Source organism: Lutjanus erythropterus, chromosome 23 (genome assembly GCF_056507025.1).
Source record: "Lutjanus erythropterus isolate fLutEry1 chromosome 23, fLutEry1.hap2, whole genome shotgun sequence".
NCBI lineage: Eukaryota > Metazoa > Chordata > Actinopteri > Lutjaniformes > Lutjanidae > Lutjanus > Lutjanus erythropterus.
Genome location: NC_139339.1, coordinates 17198184 through 17225062, shown reverse-complemented (window position 1 = coordinate 17225062; position 26879 = coordinate 17198184). Strand labels below are relative to the sequence as shown.

The 26879-nt window shown below is 38.6% G+C and overlaps 1 protein-coding gene across 2 annotated transcripts; it reads right to left on the bottom strand.

Annotated features, from left to right (window-relative positions):
* Positions 1-1545: 1545 nt before the first annotated feature.
* On the bottom strand, positions 1546-26434 carry phka1a (phosphorylase kinase, alpha 1a (muscle)). 2 transcript variants are annotated; one of them, XM_084711630.1, is made up of 36 exons: positions 26156-26434; positions 22440-22598; positions 22268-22315; positions 21645-21813; positions 20816-20898; positions 20617-20697; positions 19053-19151; positions 18805-18951; positions 18212-18265; positions 17539-17661; positions 17342-17437; positions 16957-17064; positions 16480-16558; positions 16239-16373; positions 15369-15478; positions 14855-14999; positions 14567-14645; positions 14191-14354; positions 12125-12286; positions 11935-12029; positions 11063-11208; positions 10373-10526; positions 9712-9870; positions 9508-9637; positions 8809-8910; positions 8582-8697; positions 7543-7578; positions 7220-7255; positions 5760-5795; positions 5539-5574; positions 4465-4494; positions 3231-3275; positions 2884-3045; positions 2656-2709; positions 1998-2198; positions 1546-1906 (listed from the first exon to the last, which is right to left on the bottom strand). In XM_084711630.1, exons 1-36 carry the CDS (start codon positions 26231-26233, stop codon positions 1733-1735), a joined length of 3831 nt encoding a protein of 1276 aa, XP_084567756.1. In that variant the 5' UTR covers positions 26234-26434; the 3' UTR covers positions 1546-1732. The 2 variants fall into 2 exon arrangements, with proteins under 2 accessions (XP_084567756.1, XP_084567755.1); XM_084711629.1 differs by lacking the exon at positions 5760-5795.
* Positions 26435-26879: the final 445 nt, after the last annotated feature.

The following is a 26879-nucleotide window of genomic DNA, read 5'->3' as shown; positions in this document are numbered from 1 at the left end:
AACAGACGTGAGTAAATCGCTAGTTTTACTACAATTACATTAAAATAACTCAAACAAAGTTACAGTTTAGTCACAGTTAATTAAGGCATTTCCTTTCTTAACAGGACAGAAATCTTAATTGCACTTATTAAACTGACTTGAAACTGCATTCAGTAATACATGTACAAATCCACTGCATGCTGCAAACTTGTTCATTTCCAACACATCCACATGTTAAGTTCATTATGTGTTTAAAGGTGAGGTGGTTTGAATCACTACACAATCTCCAAAGTATGCTATTTTTGCATAGTTAAGAAAAAAAACCACACTCCTCTAGTTTCATTCACACATGCTTTTAAGTGCTACAGTGTTAAGGCATTAACAGACCATTGTTCTCTTTAAGACACACCTGACATCTAGTTTAACTTTCTTTAATCATCATTTGAGAACTATAAAATAAATAGTAGATTATCTAATGCATGTCATTATTTTATACATCATACAGCATGTAGGACTGGAGGTAAAGTGAGTTTTAGTAGGTGAGCTGCAAAGCAATATTTAATGCTAACGTTCCAAAGTCAACAATGGTTTGTTTTTCAGTCGCTGAAGTTACAGATGAACTGAAAAGTGAAAACAGTGAAAACTATGTGTATTCTGGCTCAAAGTCCATGTTAATCAGTGGTGATTTAGCTGTAAAGATACCACTTTATGAGGGTCAAATCACATTAATTCTCACTGATTAAATTAATACATTCATCTCTTTTCACATAAGAAAAAGTTCTTACATCGGACCTGTATGAGCAGAGGACGGAAATCAATCTCTCCCTGGTGATTTTCTGTATTTTTCTTACTGTCAACAAATCCTATAAAAAGGCCAAACCCAACAATAAAAAGTCTGGTATGTGCCCTAGAGCTCCACAGTTTCTATTCAAGAGCGACTCTGTTGCACTGGATGTTCCTTCATTTTGATGACAAAGAGCACGGGTGTCAGGCTGTCTGTGATACAGTATGTGCGCAGGAGAAGAGCAGGTTGTCATGGAGACCAGTAGTCACATTTCCATCCATTTATTTATCACTCAAAAGCTCTTTTCTCCCTCTACTTTTGACTCTTGAGCTGCTGTAACAAGTAAATTTCCCCTGTGGGATCCATTAAGTTTATCTTCTCACATCCACATATTTTTACAGGAGGTTTCTGCCTTTTTTTGAAAAAGACTTAATGCACTAACACATATTGTAACACTATATGACAGATCCTATTTGTATGTGTTGTTATTTTAATGTGAAATGTACTGAAGCTGAAAACGGCTGTGCTTGCAATTTTTTTTAATGCAGTTATCTTGATATCACAAGTTAATATATAATGAGATAATCAACTTGTTATCACAGGAAAACAAACACTCTTATTACTTAAAATGATAAACTGTCTCACTCTCTTGAGATTTGTTTTCTTGTGATAAATAATCTCATTATTTTGAGAAATGTAACTTATATTTTCTCTCAATAAATTACCTTGAGACTTGACCTTTTGTTTTCTTGAGATAAATCTAATTGTTATCTCAAGAAAACTTCCTTTTGTTTTCACAAAGTAACAAGATAAATGAACCTGTTATCAGGAGAAAAGTAGCTTTGTTATTTAAAGAAAATTAAATAATTAACTCATGATGTCATCACTAAAAATAATTGCATGTGCAGGTGAAAATTTTAGCTTTGACTTGTTTTAATTTTGGACTGAGTGGTTTCACCGGTTGTCCCCTCACTGCACCGCACATGACCCACTGGGCAGGAAGTCCTGCACGTACACCGCCACGGCCTTGGTGAGGTAGGTCATGCTCCCAAAGCGGCCACTGGGGGCACTGTCGTACAGCAGCCTGCACACTCCAGTGGATGGGTCCCTTTCCAGGATGTGCTCCTCTGCTCCGAGGTCCTTCTGCAGGATGAGGAAAGGAAGAAAATACGGTCATACTTCATGCCAAAAATATTCATCTTGGCTCCAAGAGCCTTTGGATGTCGCCGCCCACCTGATCCTTGTAAAACATGTCATTGGCGATGTTGACAATCTTCTCCACGTGGATGATGGAGCCGATGCTTGGGATGTCCACGTCGGCCAGCATGGTGAGCACCAGGATGGCCTCCACCAGCAGCTGTCGGTACTCAGGCTGAGGGACGCGGTTCAAAACCGTCTCAACGTGGACTGAGAATTTGATCTCTCCTGGTGTCATCTGGAGGGGGAGTTCACAGAATGAAGAGAGGAAGAAGAAAAAAAAAAGACAATTAGCAATAATGGTTACAGACTACACGACCCTGTAGTGGATTCATACTGATTTTAAATTGTGTAAACATGCAGCTTGTAAATCTCAACTGATTTAAATGATTTTATTAATTTTATTTATATTATCATGGTCACATGAAATAATACTTTCTGATTGGCTGAAAAGTGTCTGTTAAAGCTAATTTATGTATCACAAAAATGTGATATCTCTAGTAAACCTTTAATTTGAGTTCTTCAAATTGATTTTTAGCATTTAACTTAAACAGATCTGATGAGGGACTCAGACTGAGATTTAATAAAAATACTTTTGAACCCCAAACCCAGTGTACGGCTTTAAGTTGTAAAGTGAGATGAACAAAACCTGAGGGGCACAATGTGTGTGGACAATAATCAGGTGGATCTCTTACCTCCCTGGTGGTTGATGAAGGAAGGACAAACCCTTCTATGGACAAACCGTGGCACTGGAAGACAATGTATTTGTATGGTCACTATTTTTTTACAAACAAAACGTGTTTTGCTCCAAGTTTTATTTTTACAACAAAAAGTTTGGAATTGAGGCTGTACTTTCTCCACTCCTGCAAAACCCGGATCATGACCAGGACCCTCATGTGAATGTACTGTATGTGCAGACTGACCTTCTGCAGGATCTTCCAGACTTTCTGGTAGAAGCCCACAGGGACTCGGTTCAGCGCTCCGTCCAGACGTCTCCTACGCAGCCATTGGCCATGTCGAGTGTCTTTGGCAACCGGAAGAGTCTCTGGAATGTCCAGAGATTCTATGGACGGCAGCCTGTACTTCTGAACAGCAAGAAAAACAAACAAAAAAAAGATTTAAAGCTCTGTTTGTTATAAGAGAACAGCGCCCTCTACCTCTTTTGAAGTGTAAAACAGTCCAGAAGACTACGCTAGACTAAAATTAGGCATACAAAACTGTCAGCTCAATGCAGTGTTCAGAAATATCTGATCAATAGACAAGACTTTACCCCAGATTCAAAGTTTTCTATGTCCAGAGAGTGAGATCGCATGCTCTGAGAAGCAGAAATAGAACAGAAGGGAGAGGAGAGAAACAAAACAGATGCACAAAATGAAAAACACAAAGCAAGTAACTGAAGTGTGACCGATGGATCCAAACAGTGATAACATAAATAAAAAAACAACCCCGAAGCCAGTTGTAACACGTCTTCCACTGCTAAAACTGAAAGTCACAGCATACATGAATCAGAATTAAGATGGGAAATGATTTACACGAGGTTAGAACAGATAAAACAGATTAATTCACTTTTGTGTAAGCTTGCAAAATTTAGCGTGATGAAATAGTGATAGCTCCAAACTGAGACACAAGTGAAACTTTAACCAAACTTAATTATCAGTTTGCAGCAATTTAACAAAGAGCTAACAGCCCAGTGTCCGTTATATTTAATGGACAAGAGACTAAAGGAAGAATTCAGATTTGTTTTAAAGTGAGTCTTTATGAGGTACCTATCTATAGTCAACTGACAGAAAAGTAATTGGCAGCAATTTTGGAAAACTTATGGACTGGATTTTGGACTGTTAGTTGGACAAAATACCACGTGATAAATTTTCTGGCATTATGTTATAGAGTCATAGGAGTGCCATAAAAAAAAAAACAAATCTGTGAAAGAAAATAAATGTGAAAACATTAAGACAAATAAATAAAAGACTAAATAACTAAATAAAAAAAAGTGGAAATATAAAGAAAGAAAGAATAAATGAATGTGGAGATATAAAGACGAATAAAAAAGAATATATAGAAGCAGTCATTTATTTTTATTTGTTTCTGTATGTTTATTTATACATTTCTAAATATCTGTATATTCTTCTTTAAACTTCCACATTTTCCTATATAGGTTTTTATTCTTTTATTTATTTTTGTTTTGTTTTTTTGTATATTTTCTTATACTTTACAGACTTATTATTCTTTTATGGCACTCTTGTGACACCATATCTGTTGACCAAATTATTAACAAAAAAAATTATTGGCAGATGGATACTAAAAACAATCATTATTTTCAGCTCTACTAAAAATTAAGAAACAGATATTTAAGCTGAAGCCCTGAGAGACTGAAAATTAGCAGCCACATGGTAGCAGAGTGTTAATCGCATATATGTTCTGCTCTTTTAGTTGGTGTTCATGTTAATTATTTCAGATGAATTAACATCCAGAAAACAATGTTTAAATGTTAATATTACTGTCACCTTTCGACGGGAGGTCAGTGACTGGTCGAGCTGAAATGAAGACAAAAAATCCACTTTGCATTACAGACTTTAACTTCCTACAAACCCGTTTAGACCCAAGTCTAAGTCCGCTACCTCTAAACTATACATATATAAAAACTAGATTAAAATTAATTGCACCTCAGCTTTAAATTTTAATCTTATATGAGGCAGTTACAATTTTAAAATGGCGGACTCAACTTTTCTTTTTCTTTTTTTTCTTTTTTAAACTTTTTAGCTAGCTAGGAAACAATGTAACATTTTGACCAAATTTTACCTTGCTAACAAACAATCTTGATTTTTAAAAACTTTTTAGCTAGTAAACAATGTGAGATTGATTTTTCACAAGCAAGCAATAAAACCTTTTTTTTTTTTGGGGGGGGGGGGGGGGGGGGGGGACTATTTAGTTAATAAGCAATTAATAACTTTTTTCCAGCTAGCTAGCTAACAATGTTTTGCAAAAAAAAAAAACTGTTTTTTGCACCAAAAGTTTCCCCCCTCTTTTATACTCACTAGCTAGGTCCCAACAGCACTCACGCTTATTTTTTATTTACTTATTTTAGTAGGTAAGCAAGCACCTTCATGTTGATAGATCGGTTGCAATTGTGCGACAGAGCTCTGCTTGATTTTAAGTCTAGATTTTCTCATTTTAGTTTAGCTTAACTCTAATAAGAACTAACCTTAGATTAAATTAATCTTTGTTGGAACCCAGTCTTAATTCAGTTCATCAACACCAATGTCATAACAAAATCCATGCTAATTTTCAAGGCCTATAAACACTGCAGTGATCACTGCATATGGGACAGTTATTTTAGGGATATTATCAAATTCAAAAACACAAAAGCAATTCTAATGACTGACACAACCACAACACATCATCATCATCACTTTGATCAGCTCTGTCAAAGACAAACTGCATCTTGAATACAAAACTAATTTAATTGCAATTTAATTCCTTTGTTTTGATTCAGTAACAGCTGATTTACCACAATCAAACGCCAGTATCTAAACCTTCCTCGTCTCTTACAGATTCTAATTTATGAATTTCATCATCACCTTAACTGACTCAGTCAAAGACACCCTGCGGTCCATCTGCAACAGAGGAAACACAATGATTTGAAATGTTTAAATGCTAAATTGCACTATTATTAACAGCCTGTAGCAAAAGCGTATCTCTTTTCCACTGCAAAGCCATTAACATCCTTCTCAACATTGTCAAAATCAACTCCACAGCCAGATTATTTAACTCCTCTTAAAATCATCATCCTCATCATCACCTCCGCAACCGGTTCTGTCAAAGACAACCTGGGTTCCTGGATCAAAACAGAAAACAAAACAAGCAGCGTTATCAAGTTGTGCTTGACGATTCATTCTTGACCTCTGAAGCAGCAAAACAATCTCGACCCAAGGTCCTCTTGCTCATTCAATCAAGAGGTGAAGTTAACTCATTTGTCAAGAAAGTGTACAAGTTCAAGTTTCCCCATTATTCTTTGGACTTCTCATCCATGTTGGCTTATAAGAGGAAGTTTACAGTTTGTTCATGACCTTGGAAAAAAGCTGTGGACAAACCACTCAAATTGATAGCTCCAGAAAAAGCGAGTAAGTGAACCTTGACTTGAGATTGCTTTGTCGACTTCTGCCCAGCGTGGACGAGAAGTCGGAAAAGTTTGAACACCCACAGCTCAGCGATGACTGAATACACCCCATCTGATAATGTAGCCGTGTTTCCATCAAGATTTATTACAAATTTTAACTAGCTAGCAAACAATCTGACTTTTCTTAACTTTTTATCTACCTAAGAAACAATACAACTTTTTTTTTTAGCAGGAAACTAGGAAACAATGTAATTTTAACCGGATTTTGAGTAAATCAGCAGAAGAAAATGCATGTGATTGCTTGTTTCCATCCACAACGTTAAATGATTATTAGATGTGATTAAAACAGTTCCAGTCGACCCTCATACAGTAAAAAACAATTCAGAAAACATGATGGAAATTTGCATCAGATCTGCGTAGAGCGATCATATGTCCCTATTCCACAAAACAAAAGACCACTAACGCCCACTAACATTTGGTGTTTCTCTACAGAGAGAAAGAGTACAATCAGCATTCATTCCTGGGTCTCTGCAGTGGTCGTGGGTATTTATCGGCTCCAGCTCTGATCAGCAGTGATAAAAACATGATACTTGGGTGAACACATATTTTCACTTTTTCAGCGTGCTTGTTTTGAGTCGAACAGCTGTAAAATGATGGATAAACACGTTTAATATCCAAAAAATTCTTCACAATAAAAGTCTCCTGATATTTTGTTATCTAAAAGTTTTCTTAGGAAGCAGCTAAATCAGGAAATATTGTGATCTCCTGGGTTGAGTCTCACTTTTCCAGCACATTTCTGACATTGAATGCAACACGAGAAGAAAAAACAGAAAGGCAAATTCCACCAACAAATTTTGCCGTTCCCATGAACCTTTCTAATGCAATACTTATAAAATACCTTGATGGAAACACGGCTATTGTGACACTTCATTTGTAACCGACAGAAAGTAGGACAGCTGAGTCACTGATATTCTGATTGATCTGATTGGTGATGTTTACATGGAAGGTGAATTAACACCTACAGCATATTCTGGATTTCTACTTCATTTACCAATAACTGATGTCTTAACAGTAAAAAAAAAAGAGAAAGAAGAAACAGATATAAAACTGCGATAGTTAATATTCCTTCATGTGATCATCACCTTAAAAGGATCCGTCAAGGACAACCTGTGCTCCGCCTGCAACACAAAAACCAAGTTATAAATAAATCACAGTCAAAAAGCTGCTTAAGTGATTTATTTAAAACTGAGAGTGACTTTACAGCTCCACAATTAATTCAACTGAAAAACTGACAGTTCTTTGAGGAGCAAAAAGCTACATCTCAATCGCCTCAATTTATCAGCTGTCAGTGATTTCCATAATTGTCCTCTGATGCAGCCCGTCACTTTCATTTCACCACAATTATCCCGGTGAATTACCACCTAATCTGATTCAACATCAGCATCATCATCATCATCATCATCACCTTACTCGGATCCGTCAGAGACAACCTGTGCTCCAGCTGCAACAAGACAAAAGTGAGTTCGCCAAAAAAAAAAAAGCACAAGATTTTCAAAGTAAGAGCCTCGTCTCCTCACACTTCATCACCATCAGCACTTTGAAAAATACACTGGAGAGCAAATTAGCACAAAAACTCTGACAGTTTCTCTTTTTTCCACCTCAGTCGTCTTTTAAAGTCGACTTTAATGTTTCTGGTTCTTGCAGAAACAAAACAGATTTGCTTTTAAAATCAGGATCTGTTGCTGAACCTGTCAGCTGCTTTACGGAGGACCAAAACTGCCAAAATCAAAAATAAATGAAGAAATAAATAAATGACTGATAAATAATTAATGATTATGCCATTAAATGCACCAAAACAATGTTAAAAATCCAGAAATTAATTAATTTATAAAATGTGACTTAAATGAATATTTCAGTTTTGATTTGCTTTTGTATTTATTTAGCTGTTTATTTATTTACCCATTCCCATTTAATTTCATGTACTTTCCCATTTCCCATTTCATTTATTAAAATTTGTGTATTCATTTATGAATTACTGTCCCTCTGGGTATTTCCACAAACCTATTTATTTCTGTATTTTATTTTCACATTTCTTAATGCATTTCTGCTTCATTATGCAAATGAGGGGACTGTTGAGTGTGTGTTAAAGTGTGTCATGGCGTCAACTCTGTGCATATTGGTTCATCGACATCAGAGTACAGAGAGTGACAACATTATTGAATAAATAACTAAATTGGGGAGTTAAAACAAAAGTAAAAAAAACAGTAGAAAATTTAAACAAATATCAATTTTTATATTTATCTTTTTATTTATTTATTTATTTATTTATTTATTTATTTTGGCAGGTTTGGTCCTCCAGACTCCTACAACAGTTCTAAAAATACATGAAACAACATTGAGACAATAATGTGAAAAATATTAAGTGTGTGAAAAATATTAACTACTGTACCATGTATTCCACGTCTACACGAGAAGAACGTTTTAATCTTACAAACATGTCCTACCAGCTTCATGTCGCTCTTCAGTTTGCTGATGCCGGCTCGCTCGCTCTTGGTGGCGCCTGTGTTGCCGAGGTGATGGATGGAAATGGCGGGACTGACACCAGCATCTACATCTCTGACTGTGGAGTGGAAAGAATGAGTGGCAGAGCAGAATCTCATTGGCTGTCTGTGGACAATATGGGATTTGATTCGTCGTTATGACAACAGAGTGTTTGGACTGGTGGACTGACCGCTGCGCTGCACGCCAAACTCTTTCCCACTGAGGATGTGGTGAAGGAGATTCTTCAGTTCTGATGGACTGAGACTCATCAGACTCTCTGTGGCTTCCTCTCCTGCATACACGCACACACGCACACACGCACACACACACACACACACACACACACACACACACACACACATTTCAGAACAGATTTCTGAACTTTAACTTAACTAAAACAGCTGCCTTTTTGAGATGAATGAGAAAAATAATCAAGTTACTTGAGAAAAGCTGAGCGACAAACTTGACTCAGTTGATACTGTGCTTTTGTTTGTTTATTAATCGATTGTTTGTCTGTACTGCTGCATTAATTCAGCCATGATTTTCTCAAAAGAAGAAAAATGAAACCTCTGCTCAGCCGTCATAATGACGTGAAGCTCAGTAAGCTAACTTTTCAGCCAGATATCAAACAATGTAATGTAACTTTTTAGTTAGCTAGCATATATTGTGACATTTTCTTAACTTTTTAGCTTAGTGTTTACGAGCCCATCTGAAGTGGAGGCTTCCTGTATGCTCTAGGTTCATGACATTCTGTTCATGACTTCTGTGCCATAATTATGAGTTCCATTTGAACGCCACATACAAACTGTTGATCAGTTTGCTCAGACAATAACTAGGAGCTGCAGTCTTGTTTTAAAACACCACCTTTTTCCTCTCGTTCCTGCCTCACCTGAGCAGTTGAGTGACTGAGCCAGTTCAGTGGCCATGACCTGGATAATGAGGCCGATGCGGAGCCTGAACATCTCACTGAAGAGGTTGGGCTGAGTCCTGATGCTCATTGCCAGGTACACCATGAGCTCCTGGAGGAGGGAGAGGGGTTAAAGAGGACGACAACAGGACGAACCCCAAGGTGACGGTGGGACATGTCACTCACCTGAGTGAGTATGGCTACACTGATGTTGTTATCGCTGGCCTCGTCGATGAGGACAGCCAGCTGGTCTGCAGGTATGGGAGCACTGATGGTTTTCTCTCTCGGCTCAGGAGGCAGACCCACGGTCAGGTGCTTCTGGTGCGCCAGCAAATCAGAGCAGGCCTATGGACAGATCACAACCAATCAGAACCAATCAGACTGCTGATAATATGAGACAACAACCAACAACCAAAGACAAATCACTATGCAGGTCTGATAAGAAATATGAAGTATAAAGAAAAAGAATAAAATTAATGTTTGAAAAATTTAATAACTGCACCACAGACCTTTTTTTATTTCAACCTTTGAAAGTGATAGTTTGCATTCTTTGAAGTGGGGTGTATGAGGTGCTTAGCAATAGTTAGTGTATTACATACAGTATCTTGCAGTTCACAAAACAAAACAAAAAAAAATTAAAATACTGACTCAGTAAAACAATAAAACAAGCAAAACAAAATTTCCACGTTTCACAGAAATCTATTCAGAGGTTTTTCAGACATCACAGACTGAGTCACTTGGAAGAAAACATAACCTCGTTGGCAGAAGGGAAAACCATTCAGTGAATGTCACCCTGTTTTATTTATAGCAGGGTCCATGTTCACGTGTGTGTGTGTGTGTGTCCTACCGAGTCAAGCTCCTCCACCTTCTTTTTCAGCATGCCAGAGATCATCCTGATGAGGCCCCAGTGTTTGAGTTCACCCGCCTTCTGATAAAGGTCAGTCAGCAGAGATCTCACTGTGGAGCCTTTACCGTGCAGACCGGTATCCCAGTCCATTCCCCTGTGATGAAAACAAACGCACACACAAACACAGAAGGTCTAATGAGGACTAGACTTGCTCAGACAGAGACTTGAACAGCAGCAAATGAAGGAAAGGTAACAAACATACAGAAAAAATGCAAAGTACCAGTGGATTATCAGTTTTTTGCTAGCTAGTTCTACAGACTATAGTCTTAAAAACAGACTACTGGCTCTGCTGACACGAGGATGTAAAGAAATGTTTGCAAATGTTTGAACACTAGAGAACTGACACTTTATTTCCACCACTTGTTGCTCTCTGCTCTAATAATGGAAGTTTGGTATCCAGCGAAATCTCAGTGAAACTCCTGTACTTTAAGTACTTTTAAGATGTGACTGTTTGCAATTATATTGCTTTTAATAACAATAATTAACAATATTTTTCTCAGCACAGACTATCTCAGCACATAGCATATGTAAGCTGACTGAGGTTCTGCTGGAGTAGTGCTAATATTTGAAAAGTGTTTCCCTCTGTGACAAAACAGTCAAATGACAGCTCTATAAAACTGTGTATCTCACTTGTCTTTGAAGAGGATGTAGAGTATATCGGCCTGGTCCTGGAGACTTTGTGTGTCTTTTAGCAGCTGGGCCAAAGCGTCATAATCGATGGCTCCACTGGCATCTCTGGGGATGCCGCACTCTTTTGTCACCGACACCTGTGGAACCTGGAGGACAGAGGTTGAAAGTTAAAAGCTGAAGCTGGACGGTTGCAGAGAATCTAAGGATGGAGTCTAGTCTGAACTGTATCAAGAACAAAACATTAAAGGAATAGTTCAGATTATTTCAAGCTGGTTTGTATGAGGTACTTATAGATAAACCATGTATTGATGTGGACAGGGACAACGGCAAAACTTAATTTAAAAATGTCCAACTAAATAATATCCCAATATCATTTAAGGTGTACAGAATAGTAGAATATTTTTACCACTTTACTTTGCAGACAGCTTTTTCTGACAGGAAACCACTGTTATATAAGCTGAATATCACTCTCTCCAAACCAACCAAACTCCAACGACAAAATCAGTAATTTCACTTTCCAGAACACAGGAGTTGCTGGTCTACCACTGCCTCCCTCTCTTAGTTTGTCTGTGTTATTGTGTGACTTAAGTAAATCCAAACTATCCCTTTAAATTACAGAAGTCACAAAATAACACAAACAAATTAACAGATCAAGTCATCAGTACACCAGCACCTCCTGTTTTCTGCAATATTTAATTACTGATTTCACCCACGCAGTTTGGTTGGTTTAGAGAGAGTAATATCTGGCTCATATTTTGGTGGGTTCTACAAACTGGGAGGGAGTGTTGACCACCACCTACTGTAGATAATACACTATCAATCGATCATACACTCCAACGTCAAATAATCTGAACTGTCCTTTTAAAACACACCTCAGTGTTTTGCGGTGTGGCTGCCTCCGGGAGGTTGAGGTTGAGTGAAGGTTGAGTGGAGCGGAACAGCTTGTTTGGCAGGTACATGTTGACATCTGGACAAAAAGAAACAAAAAAAAAAAGAGTTTAAAGTCAAAATATCTTCAGAAGGAACCTAAAAGGCCCAAATGATGGTGAAGGATCCACTCACTTTGTATATTGAGATCTTGAGCCTTGTTCATCAAAGACACCATCTCCTTGGTTTTAGTGGCCACGGCCTTGAACCTCCCCAGAGCTCCAACCTGACGTTTGGTCTTCTTGGGGGCAGCGTGAGCCAACAGGTGGTCCAGATACTGGGCGAGGTCATCGGCCTCTGGAGAGGACGATAGGTAGAGAAATGGAGAACAGAAAAGAGATAATAAGGTGAGAAAAGGTGAAGAAAAAAAGAACAAAGAAATAAAACGAGAGAAATATGATATCACAGAGAGCAGAAAAGAAAACATTTATCAAATTTAAAATATCAATATTCAATTTTCAACACAATTCAACTCACCTTTATTGAGTGTGCACACAGACAGGTCCATAAACCAGACAACCCATTTAACTTAAACCATCTAAACTGTCTAACTTCATGACACAAATAAAAATATCTAAAAGTAATTACAAGTGTTACTATATAACATGTTATGTAACATGCATTTTTCACCGCAATCCCCCAAAAGACAGATCTTTCCATGCACACTTAGTCGAGGAGCTATATTCTATTGAAGTTAAAATATTGTTAGACATGCTGCTACCATTTCTTTTCAGTGTGATTAATAAATGTTATAAATAAATGCTAACACTGACTGGACATTTACATAACAGACAGCAGCTGTCAGACAAGCAATGTTAAAACATGCTGTATATTAAATGAAGCCTGACTTGCACTGAATGTGACAAAACCTGTTAAAACATGCAGAACTGTGAATGTTTTTATTGTTGTCCAATTCCTGCTGAGAAAAGATTCAATACAAAACCTAATAAACTGTAAATTTGAGAACATCGGCTTATTTATGCATGTTTCAATGTTTTTAATTATGTTTTAAAGGGGCTCTGTTATGCATTTCCATCATATATAATATTACAGTGTTGGATGTTCTTATTAAACGAGACCAAAGTTTCATAACATACAACAGAATTCATCACCAAAAGTCAAGGCAGAGCAGTCGGAGGAGAGAAAAAACAGGAAATATTTGCTCTGTACAATATGATCCAGTTTTACCAAAATATGTGAATAAAGTCTCAGAAAAGGAGTGTAGTTGCTGTAGTCTTGCATAACCAGACCGATCTCTGAACTAACTAGCCAGCTAGAAGTTAAAGTAGCCACTACTGCCAAGTAAAACTGTCCATCAGAAAATCCTGCAGTGTAAATAACTTGAGGCAGAGCAGCTGGAGGACATAACAAGGAAGACAGTAATGCATGAGAAGAAAATATTTCATCTATAATATATGATGTAGTTTCACAAAAATCAGTGAATGAAGTTATCAAATTGCTGATAGTGCAACATGTCATTTCATGGGAGTTTTGATGCTTATGATATTAGCCACTGTCAAATTGGCTTCAAAGCCAACTGGGGACTTGTGTCATACAGAGGATGAATAGAGGGGCTGCATAAAGGGCCAGTGCAAAATAAATAAGGATGTTTTTGAAATGGGAATCATGCAAAGCTACTCTAGTGGAACCCCAGAATAAAAATATAGAGCTGGAAATGAGCATAATAGGTCCCCTTAAACGCAGCACAAGCTAAGCCACTGAGTTACAGCTCAGTACAGACAGGATGGGGACGGGGGACAGAGCAGTGATCACGTGACAGTAGGAAAAAGCAGGTAGAGGCAATTAATGAGAATCAGGTTACTTAGTTTGATGTCACGTTTATGCTGAGATAATTCACAGGTTATGTTATTAAAAGATTTATTAATTTTGTGGATTTCAGAATGGGGTGAGCTGAATCAGATCATTCTCAATGACAAAGAAAGAGACAGACATGCATGTAACACAGACACATTGTGGGTTCTGTGTAATTTTGAGTGTCTAGTGGGTAAGTCAAGGTATTGACAACAGTTGCAGGCAAAGTCCAACTACTTTGCCTGTATGTGCTACTATCAGGAATGGTCAAACCAACGATGGAGAGCAAACAAGCAGCAGCTGCCACTATAAGCTCAGTCTAAAGACTTAAATGCATCGGTGGTCTCACCATTCCTCCCCATCCATCCATCGATCTGTTTTTTTCTTACCATCATCACAACGTAACTCATGCACGTATCCATCGGCGTCACCTGCATCATCATCATACTCTTCGTCGTGGCGGTTCATGCTGCCAGAAGCCTTACCGTCCAGGAAGCTCAGATGAGCGAAACAGGAGGTGGTCAAGAATTCCGACAGCTTCCCCGTCTGGATCCTGGAGAGGAGAAAGATGAGGAGAAAATCAAACACTGGTGTTTACTAAAAAATCTTAGTCAGGGACAGCCTTAGAGATTGATTTAGTTGTTTACTATACTGCTGTAAAATTGGCTTCATTTTTCAGGTTTTCAGGTTGCTGCTTGGTTAAAGCCTCTAAATTCCTACAAACTAAACATGAGACATGACCTCAGTATCCTCTGTAAAATTCACCTTGCTCCTCCATAATATCCATCCTGAAGCTTCTTCAGCGTAGCCAAGACTGCAGGGTCGAGGTTTGTATGGTCTTCAGCTGAAACACACACACAGACCCAAAATGAGGATTACGTGCACTCAAGGCATATTTAATCGCAATTGCTATAATATTGTGACATAGCCGAGTACAATATCCAAAACATAGAATCAGAACCAAATCGTGATTTTTTGAAACATTTTTCAACACTTTGCAAGCCACTGTCTTGAAATAACTTCAAAATACATGGTGTGTTCGTGTGCACTTACTCAGCATAGACTGTGAAATGGGCAAAGTGACTGTGGGTCGTCCAGTCATCCTCCACCTGGACGAGAGGTAGGCGATTTCTGTCCTCAACATCTCCACGATCATCTTGTTGTCCAGCGCCATGTAGAACTGCTGGTGGTCGATGAACTGGATGGTTTTAACAGGGAGAAACAGAGGCATGATGGGAAAGTTTCTATTTTTTACTCATTTTTACCAGGATGATGTCAAAAATTATCCTGACCAGTGAATTCAAAGTGACAGTATATCACAGGTCATGCAAACAGTTATACTTTTATGGTCTTATTTGTTCTTTAATGACATTTTCAAGCTATAATTAACTTCTCATTTTGAAATTAAATCACTTGTAATTCCTTCTAACTATCTACCTATTTTCATGCATTATATCTCAAGACTTTTTAGCATTTTAATGTAAGTATTATAATAATATTATGAGTAGTGGCAACTATTTCTGAGCTACGACAAAATGACATTCACTGCCATGTATTTCTTATTAACCTGAGGTGTGAATGAAAATATGGCGTTTCTGATGATGTAGAATTTGGAGGTTCCCAGTACTCCTATTCTCCTGTTGGGTCGTCCCGTCAAACCCAGCCTCGGGTTACGGCCTGCAAAAGAGCATGAAAATTAAGAAAAAGGTGAGTGAAAGCCTGGAGACGTAAGTCAGGCTTACCTAAAACTTGCCAAAAGTCTAAAAGTGTCTATATTCTACATTTTTCTGCTCTTTTTTTTTTTACCCCTTCATGTGATTCTGATGTTTTCAATTTAGCTCCAACAGCTGCTGGTCTGAGCAGTATTAGCCCTCACCGGCACAAAGCCTTTATTCATCAGCACTTAAAGCAAATAACAGCATCCGTCTCATGTCTGACTCAGGCGCCTGAGTCACTATTACATAGAAGTCAACAAAGCAGTCTCAAGAAGTTAGACCTGGTAACTTTTCTGCACCACTTCCAACATGGGACAAGTCTGAACTGATTACCATCAGACTGAGGTACAGGTTACAGGAGCACAATGTGTAAAAATATAGAATAGAGATTAAACATGGTTGTTGCTCTGTTGCTCTATCGCTTAAAGTGTTGATTTAGTTGCATCTAGCAGGGAGCTTGCAGATTACAAACACTTCGACTCACCCTCCAGTTCCAAGTGTGTAGGAGAACCTGTGGTAAATGAGTCAGTGTTTGGTTTGTCTGTTCTGGGCTACATAACCTACATCTGAATGACCATACACATTCCCTCGTTACTTAGGGTGACATTGTAATTTTTCAACTTTTGGCAAAACGGAAGATTCCTCTTGATTAAAAAACAAAACAGTCATCCAAAGCTTTTGACCCAAGACAAGTTATAAGAAAACGTTCCCTGCAGTTGTACCAAGTCTGGCGTAGATGTGACTCAGGACTCTGGAGGGCTGCACGTGGATTGGATAGATGTCGGCAACAGTCTCCACATCGATACCGTTCTTCCTCAGCAGCTCTTTAATCTCCTCAGTCTCTGCCAGAATGGACACTGCAAGAGGACAAACAGGCTTTGAACATGCATAAAAAAGAATTTCCACATCAAATCTGGAATTGAAACAACAGCTGACCCTTCATCGAATGTGTTATAAACTCACCTTGTACGACCACATCAGGTTTGGTGATGGTGGAGAAACGTCGATTAAGAGGGTCAATCTCTCCGGGAGCAAGAAATCCCTTAAAAATGAGACAAAGCTTAATAAGTCAGAGCCCCAAAATCTGTATGTTGGATCTGCCAGGGAGATCTGCCAGATGGAGTGAAAAAGCTAGAATAGGTTATGTTTTAGAAGCATTTTGTTAGATTTGCTTAGATTAGCTTTGACATAAAAAAAGAAAATCCAGTAAATGTGGCTGTCACTGTCCTGTAATAAGCCTTTCCAATTATTTCATTCAGCCCTGCCTACTTGTGTGCCCGCCTACCCGTGCACTCTCTGCACTCACTGTAAGGCTGCAAGTAACAACTACTTTCATTGCATTATCGAGTAACCTGTCTGTCATTTTCTAAAGTGCTCTGAAGTGGGATTATATTCTTCGGTTATGCATTTTTAGTGTTAGGAAATAAAATGATCACTCACCTCGGTCAAAAGGTTTCCCAGGATGTACAGAGACTGTCCCCATGCCAGAGGACATTTGCCCATCGGGATCCTCTCCACAGAGTGAGGGTTCACATACTCCTCCTCCACCTGTTTGTATACACAAACAAAAGTCAGAGGCATGTTTATTTATATAGCACCATTCAGACACGAGACAATTCAAGGTGCTTTACAGGAGCACAGAAATACATTAAAATAAAACATTAAGAGAACATAAAGCTGCATTTTAAAGACAATAAAAACAAAAGACAAAAGCAGTCAAGCATTTAAAAGATAAGAATTGCTGTTATCCTATTTACGATACAGAAATCTTACAAAAATTCAAAGTATTATCAAGAATTTCTAGAATTTCCCTCAAAGTCGTGACCTTATCTGCAGGGACACTGTAGAGCTCTGGCACCAGTCGCATCCCATCTTTCTGTTTGATCAGGATGCCCTCCAGAGCCTCCTGGTACTCCTGAACCTGGATGATTTAACAGAATTTATATCAAACATTTAGCTCAGGAATAAGAGGTGTGTTTTTGTAATGGTAAATAATGACACACACATACACACTTAAATTACCTGTTCAGGGCTGTTGCTAAAAATACCATCCAGTATGAGGTAGGTCCAGAACAGCGGCCACTCACACTCGATGTTTTCAAACAGCTTCAGCTCTGCAGACTCGTAATACAGACGGTTTGGATCCTGGAGGAACGAAGAAGACAGAATTAGAGAGAAAAAGAGCTCTCAAATTACATCAACATGTGAGAGGGCAGAATATAAAAATATGCACATGATATTCTATTGATCCCTGCAGGGAAATTCTTGTTGAGTCAGATGTTACTGCATCTACAAATCTACATATCTGAAACTGACAGGATTTCATATGTTCACTCTTCATTTGAAAGTTGATCTACTGCACTGGACCAATCTGTGGCAAAAATAATAATTTACAAAAGCTCAGGTTCAGACGGGAGAAAGACAGATTGTTCCCTGATTTTCTGGACCAAAATGAAGTTATTCTTTATACTACAAGTGTCTAGTGCTGATCATGCTGTCAAAAACAAGCCAAACCCAAACAGCATGGTTAAAAGCCTAAATATGAAAATCAGAACACAAAGGAACATATCAGATATACTGACAAGTTTAAGTTTTCAGTATTAATTACTCAAACCCATTTTCTATCCATAGAGAGAGAATGTGTGATGAATGGGCTGTCTGACAGAAACAGCATCGACCTTTACAGGCTGTTTACCTCTTTAGGTGTTTTGTGTCCGTCTCTGAGGAACCTGCAGCAGCCATATCGACCCTGAACAGACACAGAGAGGAAGTTAGCAAGGAAAAATTTAGATTAAATATTCAGCAGTTTGGTTACTTCAGTAAATGTGGGAGCATCTGATTATTGTTCATGCCTACATACTCTCTTTCTGTAATACACTGTATTTATCATTATGTGTTTGCTGTAAACATTTTCAGCATATTCCATGAACAAAGTTAGATTTCTTCCTTTATGAAACGTTTTTTGTCATATTTCAGACTACGATTGTAACTTGGCTTTAAATTCTGCTGTACCAAAATTTTGAATTAAAATTAAATCTAAAGTTTAGTTTACGTTTGGTTTTACCTAGATTAAATTTATTTCTATTGCACCAAAACTTTAAACTCCAATTTAAAGTATGCAATGAACTGTTTTGTTAACTTTTAAAACAATGCAATGTTTAGTTTTTTTATACTTATTCAGTCCCGACAGCACTCAAATTTAATCAACAGCTCTTTAATTTGTTGCAGCCCTATGTTCATACTGACAGTAAAACATGTTCTGTATCCTTTTATTGCATTTCTCTGCACCTGCAGTTTAGAGATGATCTCCTCCTTGGTCATGTTGACGATGCTCATGTCCTCCACAGCAAAGGCAGGATACGAGATGATGGCCAGGACGCCGGCATCCACCTCTTTGGACATGGATGCTCTGGGTAACATGGACGTCAAGATAGACTGATGGGGGAGGAAGAAAGAGGGACGAAGAGTGATATATTTGACATTTAACACTAAAGTAAAAGTTCATCTCATATATAACTGTATTTGAATCTGTGTACCTGGCAGTGCTGGATGTCATCAGCCAAGGCATGGACCACAGATCCAGGTCCTCCTTTTGCTCCAAACAGGTTAAGGTCGTCTAAAGCCTCCAGAGCTGCCTGGAGGACACAGAGCAGCGTGACCCTCGTTAAAAACTAGACAACAGTATAATGTGGTGTAGTATACAATAATTTACAGACAGTACACTTACTGTAGATCACATATACACTTTAGAGTAGAAGTACAGGGTGTCCACAAAGTCTCTTTACAATTTAAAAAAATTATTACAAAAGCAATTGATGAGATATATGTTAATCAGACTTGTTCTATGAGGTCAGTGGTTATCAAAGTTTTTAATCACATTGCATTTGTGTATTTCAGGTACCCTGTTGATGAAATAGGTTCTGTTAAATAAACCCCTAAAAAATGGGTACTCCTCAAGAAAAGGCACATAGACAGGGACAGTGTTGGATAAAGGGAGGAGTGGACGACCAAGAATATCTGAGGAAAACACTGATCGTGTAAGACAAGCCTTTGATCGTTCTCCTACAATGTCCATCCGTACTGCTGCCAGACAGTTGTCCATACTTAATCCTGTAGTTTCACTGAGTCTGCGTATCCGATTTTGTTTTTGTTGATTTTACACAACATCCGAAATATGTGGCATTAGGGTTGTGATTCACGGTATCATCTGTGATGTATACTGTTATTATGTGTATGTACAGTAATAGTGCATTATACCACAGTTCATTAAAGTGCACAATCAATTCATGCTGTTTTGCTTCTATAAATACTATTAACTACATGTAATTAGTGGAGCAGGGAACGTCCTGTAGTGGTGCCTGTTTCCAAAGTCTTAATTTAAACTGTCTGTGTGTGTGTGTGTGTGTGTGTGTGTGTGTGTGTGTGTGTGTGTGTGTGTGTGTGTGTTTGTGTGTGTGTGTGTGTCCGCGTGCGCACTCAGTACTGCAAGTCCTGTGTTATTTCTGAGTGAGACGCCATTCTTGGAAGACCAGAGAACATGATACCCCCTGTATACTGCCGGCCAAGGACAGCACTGTGTCAGGCAGGGAGACCAAATATCCTGTTATGTGAAAACTCTGTGTTTTCTTTCATTTGATGCATTTACAGATTGAGGCAAGACTTTTTGATGATATAAAACTCTTTTAAACATACTATAAGATGAAAAACATCCTCCTATTTAACTAAAAAAAAGGGCCTGCCACCATTAGTTCTTTGAAATTAACAATTTTACCATTCAGGAGCATTTTATTTATCTATACTGACATCAAGAAAGTAACAGTGCTACTGTGCACACCTAAAGTCCTTCCATCCAGTCCAAAGATAGCGTGGAGAGTCTGGGTTGTCTAAAGGTCAATGTAAAGGCCGTCGCAGTGACTAGACACCTTCTACCCTGCCAGAGATTTTTTACTGGGGCACCTGTTCTGTCTCTGCTCTCGCTCAGCACTCAGGAGCTGTTTTCTCCTCCGTCTACCTGTTTCCAAACCTTCTCCTCACACAGATATCACCCACAGGACAAAGGAAAGACGAAACTGATGAAACTGTGCGTGTATGTGCATTAACCTTGGCCATGCCTATAGAGCTGGCGTTAATCTCAGTGATGCCCTGGTTGGTTTTGTCTCCTCTTTCCCACATCCCGTAATCCTGCAAGGAAAATGGATCAGAAATTATTTGAATGGATCTCAATCATGAGCAGCTCAGTTAACATCTTTGCCCTTTTTTTAAGTGTTTTTTTGTTTGTTGATAATGACTTAACACTTACAGCTACTTTGTAAGCTGCCTCAATGTAGAACATGAGATTCTGAACTACATCCACTTCATCTTGGGTGTAGACAATATGGAGACCTGGAGCACACAGACAGACACAGGAACAGACCATTTAAGGTATTTAACAGTTGGGACATAAATCTGTTCAAACAACCAATACAGAAGAGAGCACTCAGTACTCAGAGTGCAGTTCTCCACCAGGCAAAAGGTGGTGAAGCACCTACTGCAAGGTCACCACAACTGCCACATGAAGATCTGTAAAGTGTTCATTAAAGTGTTTTGGTTTTTTTCTTTGAGGCAAAGAAGAGCGCAATGGTATTGTAATTGAGTGTCCTGGGTTCACCTGACAGTATAAACTTCATTGTAATAATGGGATGATAATTCTAAACCTCCCAATTTAAACACTGTTATCTACTTTTAATGTTTTTTTATTTATTTAGAACATTTGGAACCTTGAGTCATTTATTTGAAACATTTTGTTATTTACGTGGAACAATTAATAGAAGTTTACATTTGTGGAGAAACTCGCAAAAGCTGAAATTCTTAATTAACTTTCAAAGATCAGAGCTTGCATGTCATAGTGGAAGTTGTGGCCTTTGGCACAGAGCTTCATTAGATCATTGTCAGTAACTGAATTTTATTCCAACAAGTAAAAACATGTTCATGTTCAGAATAAGCAGGTTAGAGTTGATTTGGTAGTGAAGTCCACACCTCTCATTAAAGATAGGAAGGATGGAGTTGACAAAATTAAGTACCTGAACCGTTTCCTTATACTGCAAAGATTTATCAAGATTTGCAAACATGAATTTGTGTTGTGTATTTACCAGATGCAGTCATCTGAGCGAGGAAGAGCAGGAAGAGAGAGGTGGCATCGACCTGTAGGTGTCCCCACTGGTCGTCTCCAACAACAGGAGCACAGGTCCTGGTGTTGTACTTTGCATGGAGTGAGTCTGAGGTACTTCTGCTGTATTTAAACTTCTCCACCTTATCCAGCTGGAGGGGGACAACAGGATAATACATATGATGATATGAAAGAAATCTGTCGATCTGTTCCAATAATGTTTATATTGTGATATGCATCCTTTTAAAATCTAAGATTGTATTATGCCTTGCAGGCAAAGTTGCAGGATTATGTTATGGTAATTTTGTTTTTAAATGGTTAAATGACAGTAAGTTTTCATGAATTTAACACACTGAATCAGCCAAATACAAACCGTCCCACGTGGTAATTTTATCTGCAGGTTCTTAACTGAATTTCTTCACATGGTTAACAAGGAGCTAGGACACTGTCCAATTCCTGTGTTTACTGCTCATTCTATTTGTGTGTGGCGATGGACAGATAAAGCACAATATCAAAAAGGGTATTTCAGACAAGAGAACAGCAAAAAAAAGTGAAAGGTTGTGAATGTGTCTGTTGGAGATAAAAAAAAACTCTGCACCAACATACCTGCCTCATTATGCACTGGAGGATACCTCTCATTAACTTCACCACACTCTAGAGACAGAGAGAGCTGGTTAAATGTCAGAATTTCAAAACTCATCGCTCTTAGTCCAGGCAAAGAAACATGAGACCAAAACAGGGCCCTTCATCAGCAGGGAGAAAGGAGATGAACGACTACCTGCTCCAGTTCATAGGCCTTGGCCTTGTCTTCGTCCCTGTCGGCGTTCTTCCTGTAGGCCAGACTAAGGGCCCACACAGACAGCACGCAGTAAACATTGTCTCTGACCCAGGAGTGCGGCTGATCTGGGCTGCCCGGCAGAAGACCCGTTACTGGATCCTGTCAGACACAGATCAGTCAAAGGTCAGGAGTTAACACAAATTAATGAGATGCTTTGGAGGGTGTAATGTAGAGGCAAACCGGGGTTATAATATTATTTGTCGTGCAAACACTTAAGTTTATCTGTTGTTTCATAATTACTTTGAGGGACTCGAGTATTATCAGCAGTTTATCTGAATTTTGTCCATTTTTGTTTTCATTCAGTAATTCATGAATAATGACTTTAACTAGAGTTGTCATGATACCAGAATTTCAAATTCCTATACAATACTATTGTTAAAAAAAATATCCAGAGATGCACCAGATCCTTCTTTTCGGTTTGGTTTATTGTTATTGTACTTGAAATAAGGGTCCCTTATGATAAGCTGTGATGGAGATTTGACAAGGAAAGTGAAAAAGATACTTTGTTTTATTAACATCTTGCACACAGTGCAGGTACACAAAAAGTCACTGAAAACTGTCAGGTTTTGCTGCTGCAAGCCAAATTTCAGGCAGGATGATAAAGACTGAACTCAGTTCAATGAGCACATAGATCAGAGTATCATGGCTTTGGTACTTTCGATACAATAAGTAAAAGATATTGGCATTTTAAATGTGGTAATAAAAGTATTGATACTTTTGATAACCTTGCAGCCAAACTATGCAGCCAGCTATGGAACTGGAATAGAAGTTTAATCTTATTATCTTATCTTAATATAGCTTTTGCTCTCTGTAATTGCAAGGACCCTAAAAACATTTTCCTGATGTTTATGTTTTGTTTGCAGTCATTTTATTTCAGCTAACAGAGACAGTTCTTTCAACATCGAGTTAGGTTTCATCAGCTTCTGGTATGTTGCACAAATACACCAGCAAGAGAGAAGCCGATGCTAGATATTTGTCAAGGCTCCAGCTTTTGCTTCTTCGTAGAAAAGTGGGTATAAACAGAGTGATTTATGTGTTTTAGAGTTGCACACGTTGACTTATTTTACTAATGGAATATACTGTTGAAAGGCTACATAACGCAGAGCTCTGGCTGAGACATATATCACCCACAGCAACCCTAACAGACAGATTGACTGTCATTAAATGTATCATTCTTAATCAACTGGACTGTGTTGTATTCCCGACTCTTGGCTTGCGCCTGCAGCAAACCTCTGCTCTCACTGTCACACTCATTAGTGCAATGATCCATCTGAGCACTGAACTGTATACAACTGCAGGCTGGCTGTTATCCATTTGGGACGGATTCAAAGGTGACTTCTCACTGAGTGTGTCCACTTTCATATTCCACTTGAAATTTCTTCTACAACCCCAATTCCAACAAAGTTGGGATGTTGAGTAAAACATACATAAAAACCAAATGCAATGATTTACAAAAACATAAAATACAGTACAAAGACAAGATATTTAATGTTCAAACTAACAAACTTCATTGCTTCTTTGTAAATACACACTCATTCTGACTTTGATGCCTGCAACATGTTCCAAAAAAAAGTTGGGACAGGGTCATGTTTACTACTGTGTTACATCACCTTTTCTTTTAACAACACTCAGTAAGTGTTTGAACTGAGGACACTGATTGTCGAAGTTTTGAAAGTGAAAGTTTGCTTAATAAACGACTCCAGGAGCTCAACAGTCTGTGAGTCTCTGTTGTCATATTTAGTGCTTCACAATGCACCACACATTTGCAGTGGCAGACATTTCTGGACTGCAAGCAGGTCAGTCTACTGCCTGAACTCTTTGACTACAAAGCCACGCTATTATAACACGTGCAGAATGTGTCTTGGCATTGTTTTTCTGAAATAAGCAGGGACGTCTCTGACAAAGACATCGTCTGGATGGCAGCATATGTTGCTCCAAAACCTGTATGTACCTTTCATCATTAATGGGGCCTTCACAGATGTGACAGGTAGCCATGATGCCATGGGCACTAACACACCACCATACTATCACAGATGCTGGCTTTTGAAGTTAGCGCTCATAACAATATGGATGGTCCTTTTCCTCTTTAGCCCAGAGGACAGGACGTTCACGATTTCTGAAAACTATCTGAAATGTGGACTTGTTAGGCCATAGTACACTTTTGCAGTGGACAGATTATTGTTCAGTGTTTAAAGGAAACACTCAGCAGAGAAGGGGAGGATACAGAGGATAAGCAAGATGTTTGTGTTCTTCTATGAGTTTCACTATGAGTTCACAATGAGTGTTTAACCTTGTGAGGCCGTTTGGTGACATATTGTTTGGTTTTCACTTCTTCAAAAGGCTGTTTGAGGGCTTAGACTTGTTTTTAGGGTTCTATTTAGATCAAGGGAAGTTAGTTTGGAAGCCATTATATTAGTCTCTCCAAAGTCACCACGCAAAAACAGTAAAACTATCTCATACAACACAGACATTGTTCGTCTACAGTTGTCTCTGTTAAGTTTGTTTGTGTAATTGTGTGACTTTGGGAAATCCAAACTAACCCTTTAAAACAGTGGTTCTCAAACTTTTTTCAGTAACGCAACCTTTTGAAACATTTTTTTTTCTGCAGAGTACCCCCTGAAAAGTGCCAAATCATTTTTGTAATTCAAAAAAGGCTACTTGAAGAGGTACAGGACTTCCTAAAATGTCTAACACGATTTGCAACAGTAAGAGGTGCAAAAACCAGGACCGGCCGCTTAACACTGTATGTTAACTTTCCCTTAATTTACCTCTTAACTGCTTCTGCTTAAGGAGGAACTTCCCAAGTCAGTGAAAGTAATGGATGCCGGGAAGGGGGAAGTTAGCTTTCAGGATTTTTCACAGAAAACACTTCTGTTGACTTACTATCAGGGTTCTTTCTAGTTAGTTTTCATTTTCTGTAGAGGTTTAGGCAACAGTCCCTCATTTTTTTGGTTTAGGAAACAAGATCATGGTTTTGGTTAAAATAGAGCATTAACCACATGTTAGAAAGGCTTTCTGGTAGAAAGCCCTAAACACTAACTTCTTCCATGTGCTGGGTACCAAAAAATATGAGACAAAGTAAATGCATGACAGTGTCAGATGCATACATATGTTAAAGTGAAAATATATGTATGTGAATGTGGAATGTAGCTGTGCATGTGTGTGTGTGGGGGGGGGGAGCAAGACAAGAAAATGCATGAGTATGAGTGAGAGAGACAGAAATATATATCCAAAAAAGGAATGTATGCATGAGAGAATGAAAATATGTGTATGTGAAATGAGACTGTATTCGTGTGAGAGTGAAAATATATGTATGTGGATTAAGAATGTATGACTGCATGTACGTATTGTATATGTGTGTGCACGTATGTATGTGTGAGAGGGCCAGAATGACATATGGCTTGTATGGTCCCTCATACATACAAGTGATGAGTCTCTTATATGTGTATGATGTGTGTTTCTGTTTGAAAAAGGGCTGCTGCTTTGCGCAATATCAACTCATATCACCTACTGCAACAAGCGTGAAAACACAAGCGAGTTCGGCTCTCACTTTAGCTAACATTACCTGACTGCAGGTATGCAGCAGCTACTGTTCCCGTCTTTATTTAACTGTCTAGTTGACTAAATGTACGTGGAAAACATACTTAAGCACTTACTTGGTGTCTTAGGATAGTTTGTTGTACCATCCGGGCATAATTATCAAGTTTGACCCCCGAGTTGCTCCTGCTTCTCATGGTGTTAAATCAACGGTTCAGTTCAGTCAAAGTTGCTTCAAGTATTCAACACTCAAAACGCGCTAAATCCTCGACAATAAAGTCATGTCTTCTGCGCCTCTCGGAAGTCCAAAAAGCCGTAAAGGAGGACAGCTTTCAGGGCGACCAGGAAAGCTGCTGCCTGGCTGTCAAAAGAGCAGCTCTGCGGCGGCTGCAACGGAGCTCCAGCAAGTGTTGTAACCTGAACCTGCGGTGGTCAAGTATAGGAAGGGAGCCCCAGACCCGCGAAAGATCTCGCGAGAGTTATCATTTTAACCAAAACCACGATCTTTCTCCCACCTTAAGAAATTGTTTTTGTCCATAAACATACCAAGATCTTAATCACAGCGCTGCCACGTTATAAAATATAAATACTTTGTATAATGCGCGCAATGAACAAACAACGCGTAAAAATCTCGCGAGAGTTTCTCAAATCAAGAGTTCCCTTTCCAAACATTAGCAGCTGCGGTAAACTAGTCACAGGAAGCAGACACGAAACGGGAAGTTAAGACATGTTTACTTCAAAGTAAAGGCATGCAATGTAAAGACGCTGTCATATCCGTGCAGTTTCTTTGTTTCTTTGTTTCTTTCTTTATTGTGTAAACTAAGATAGATATCTCTTTTAGTT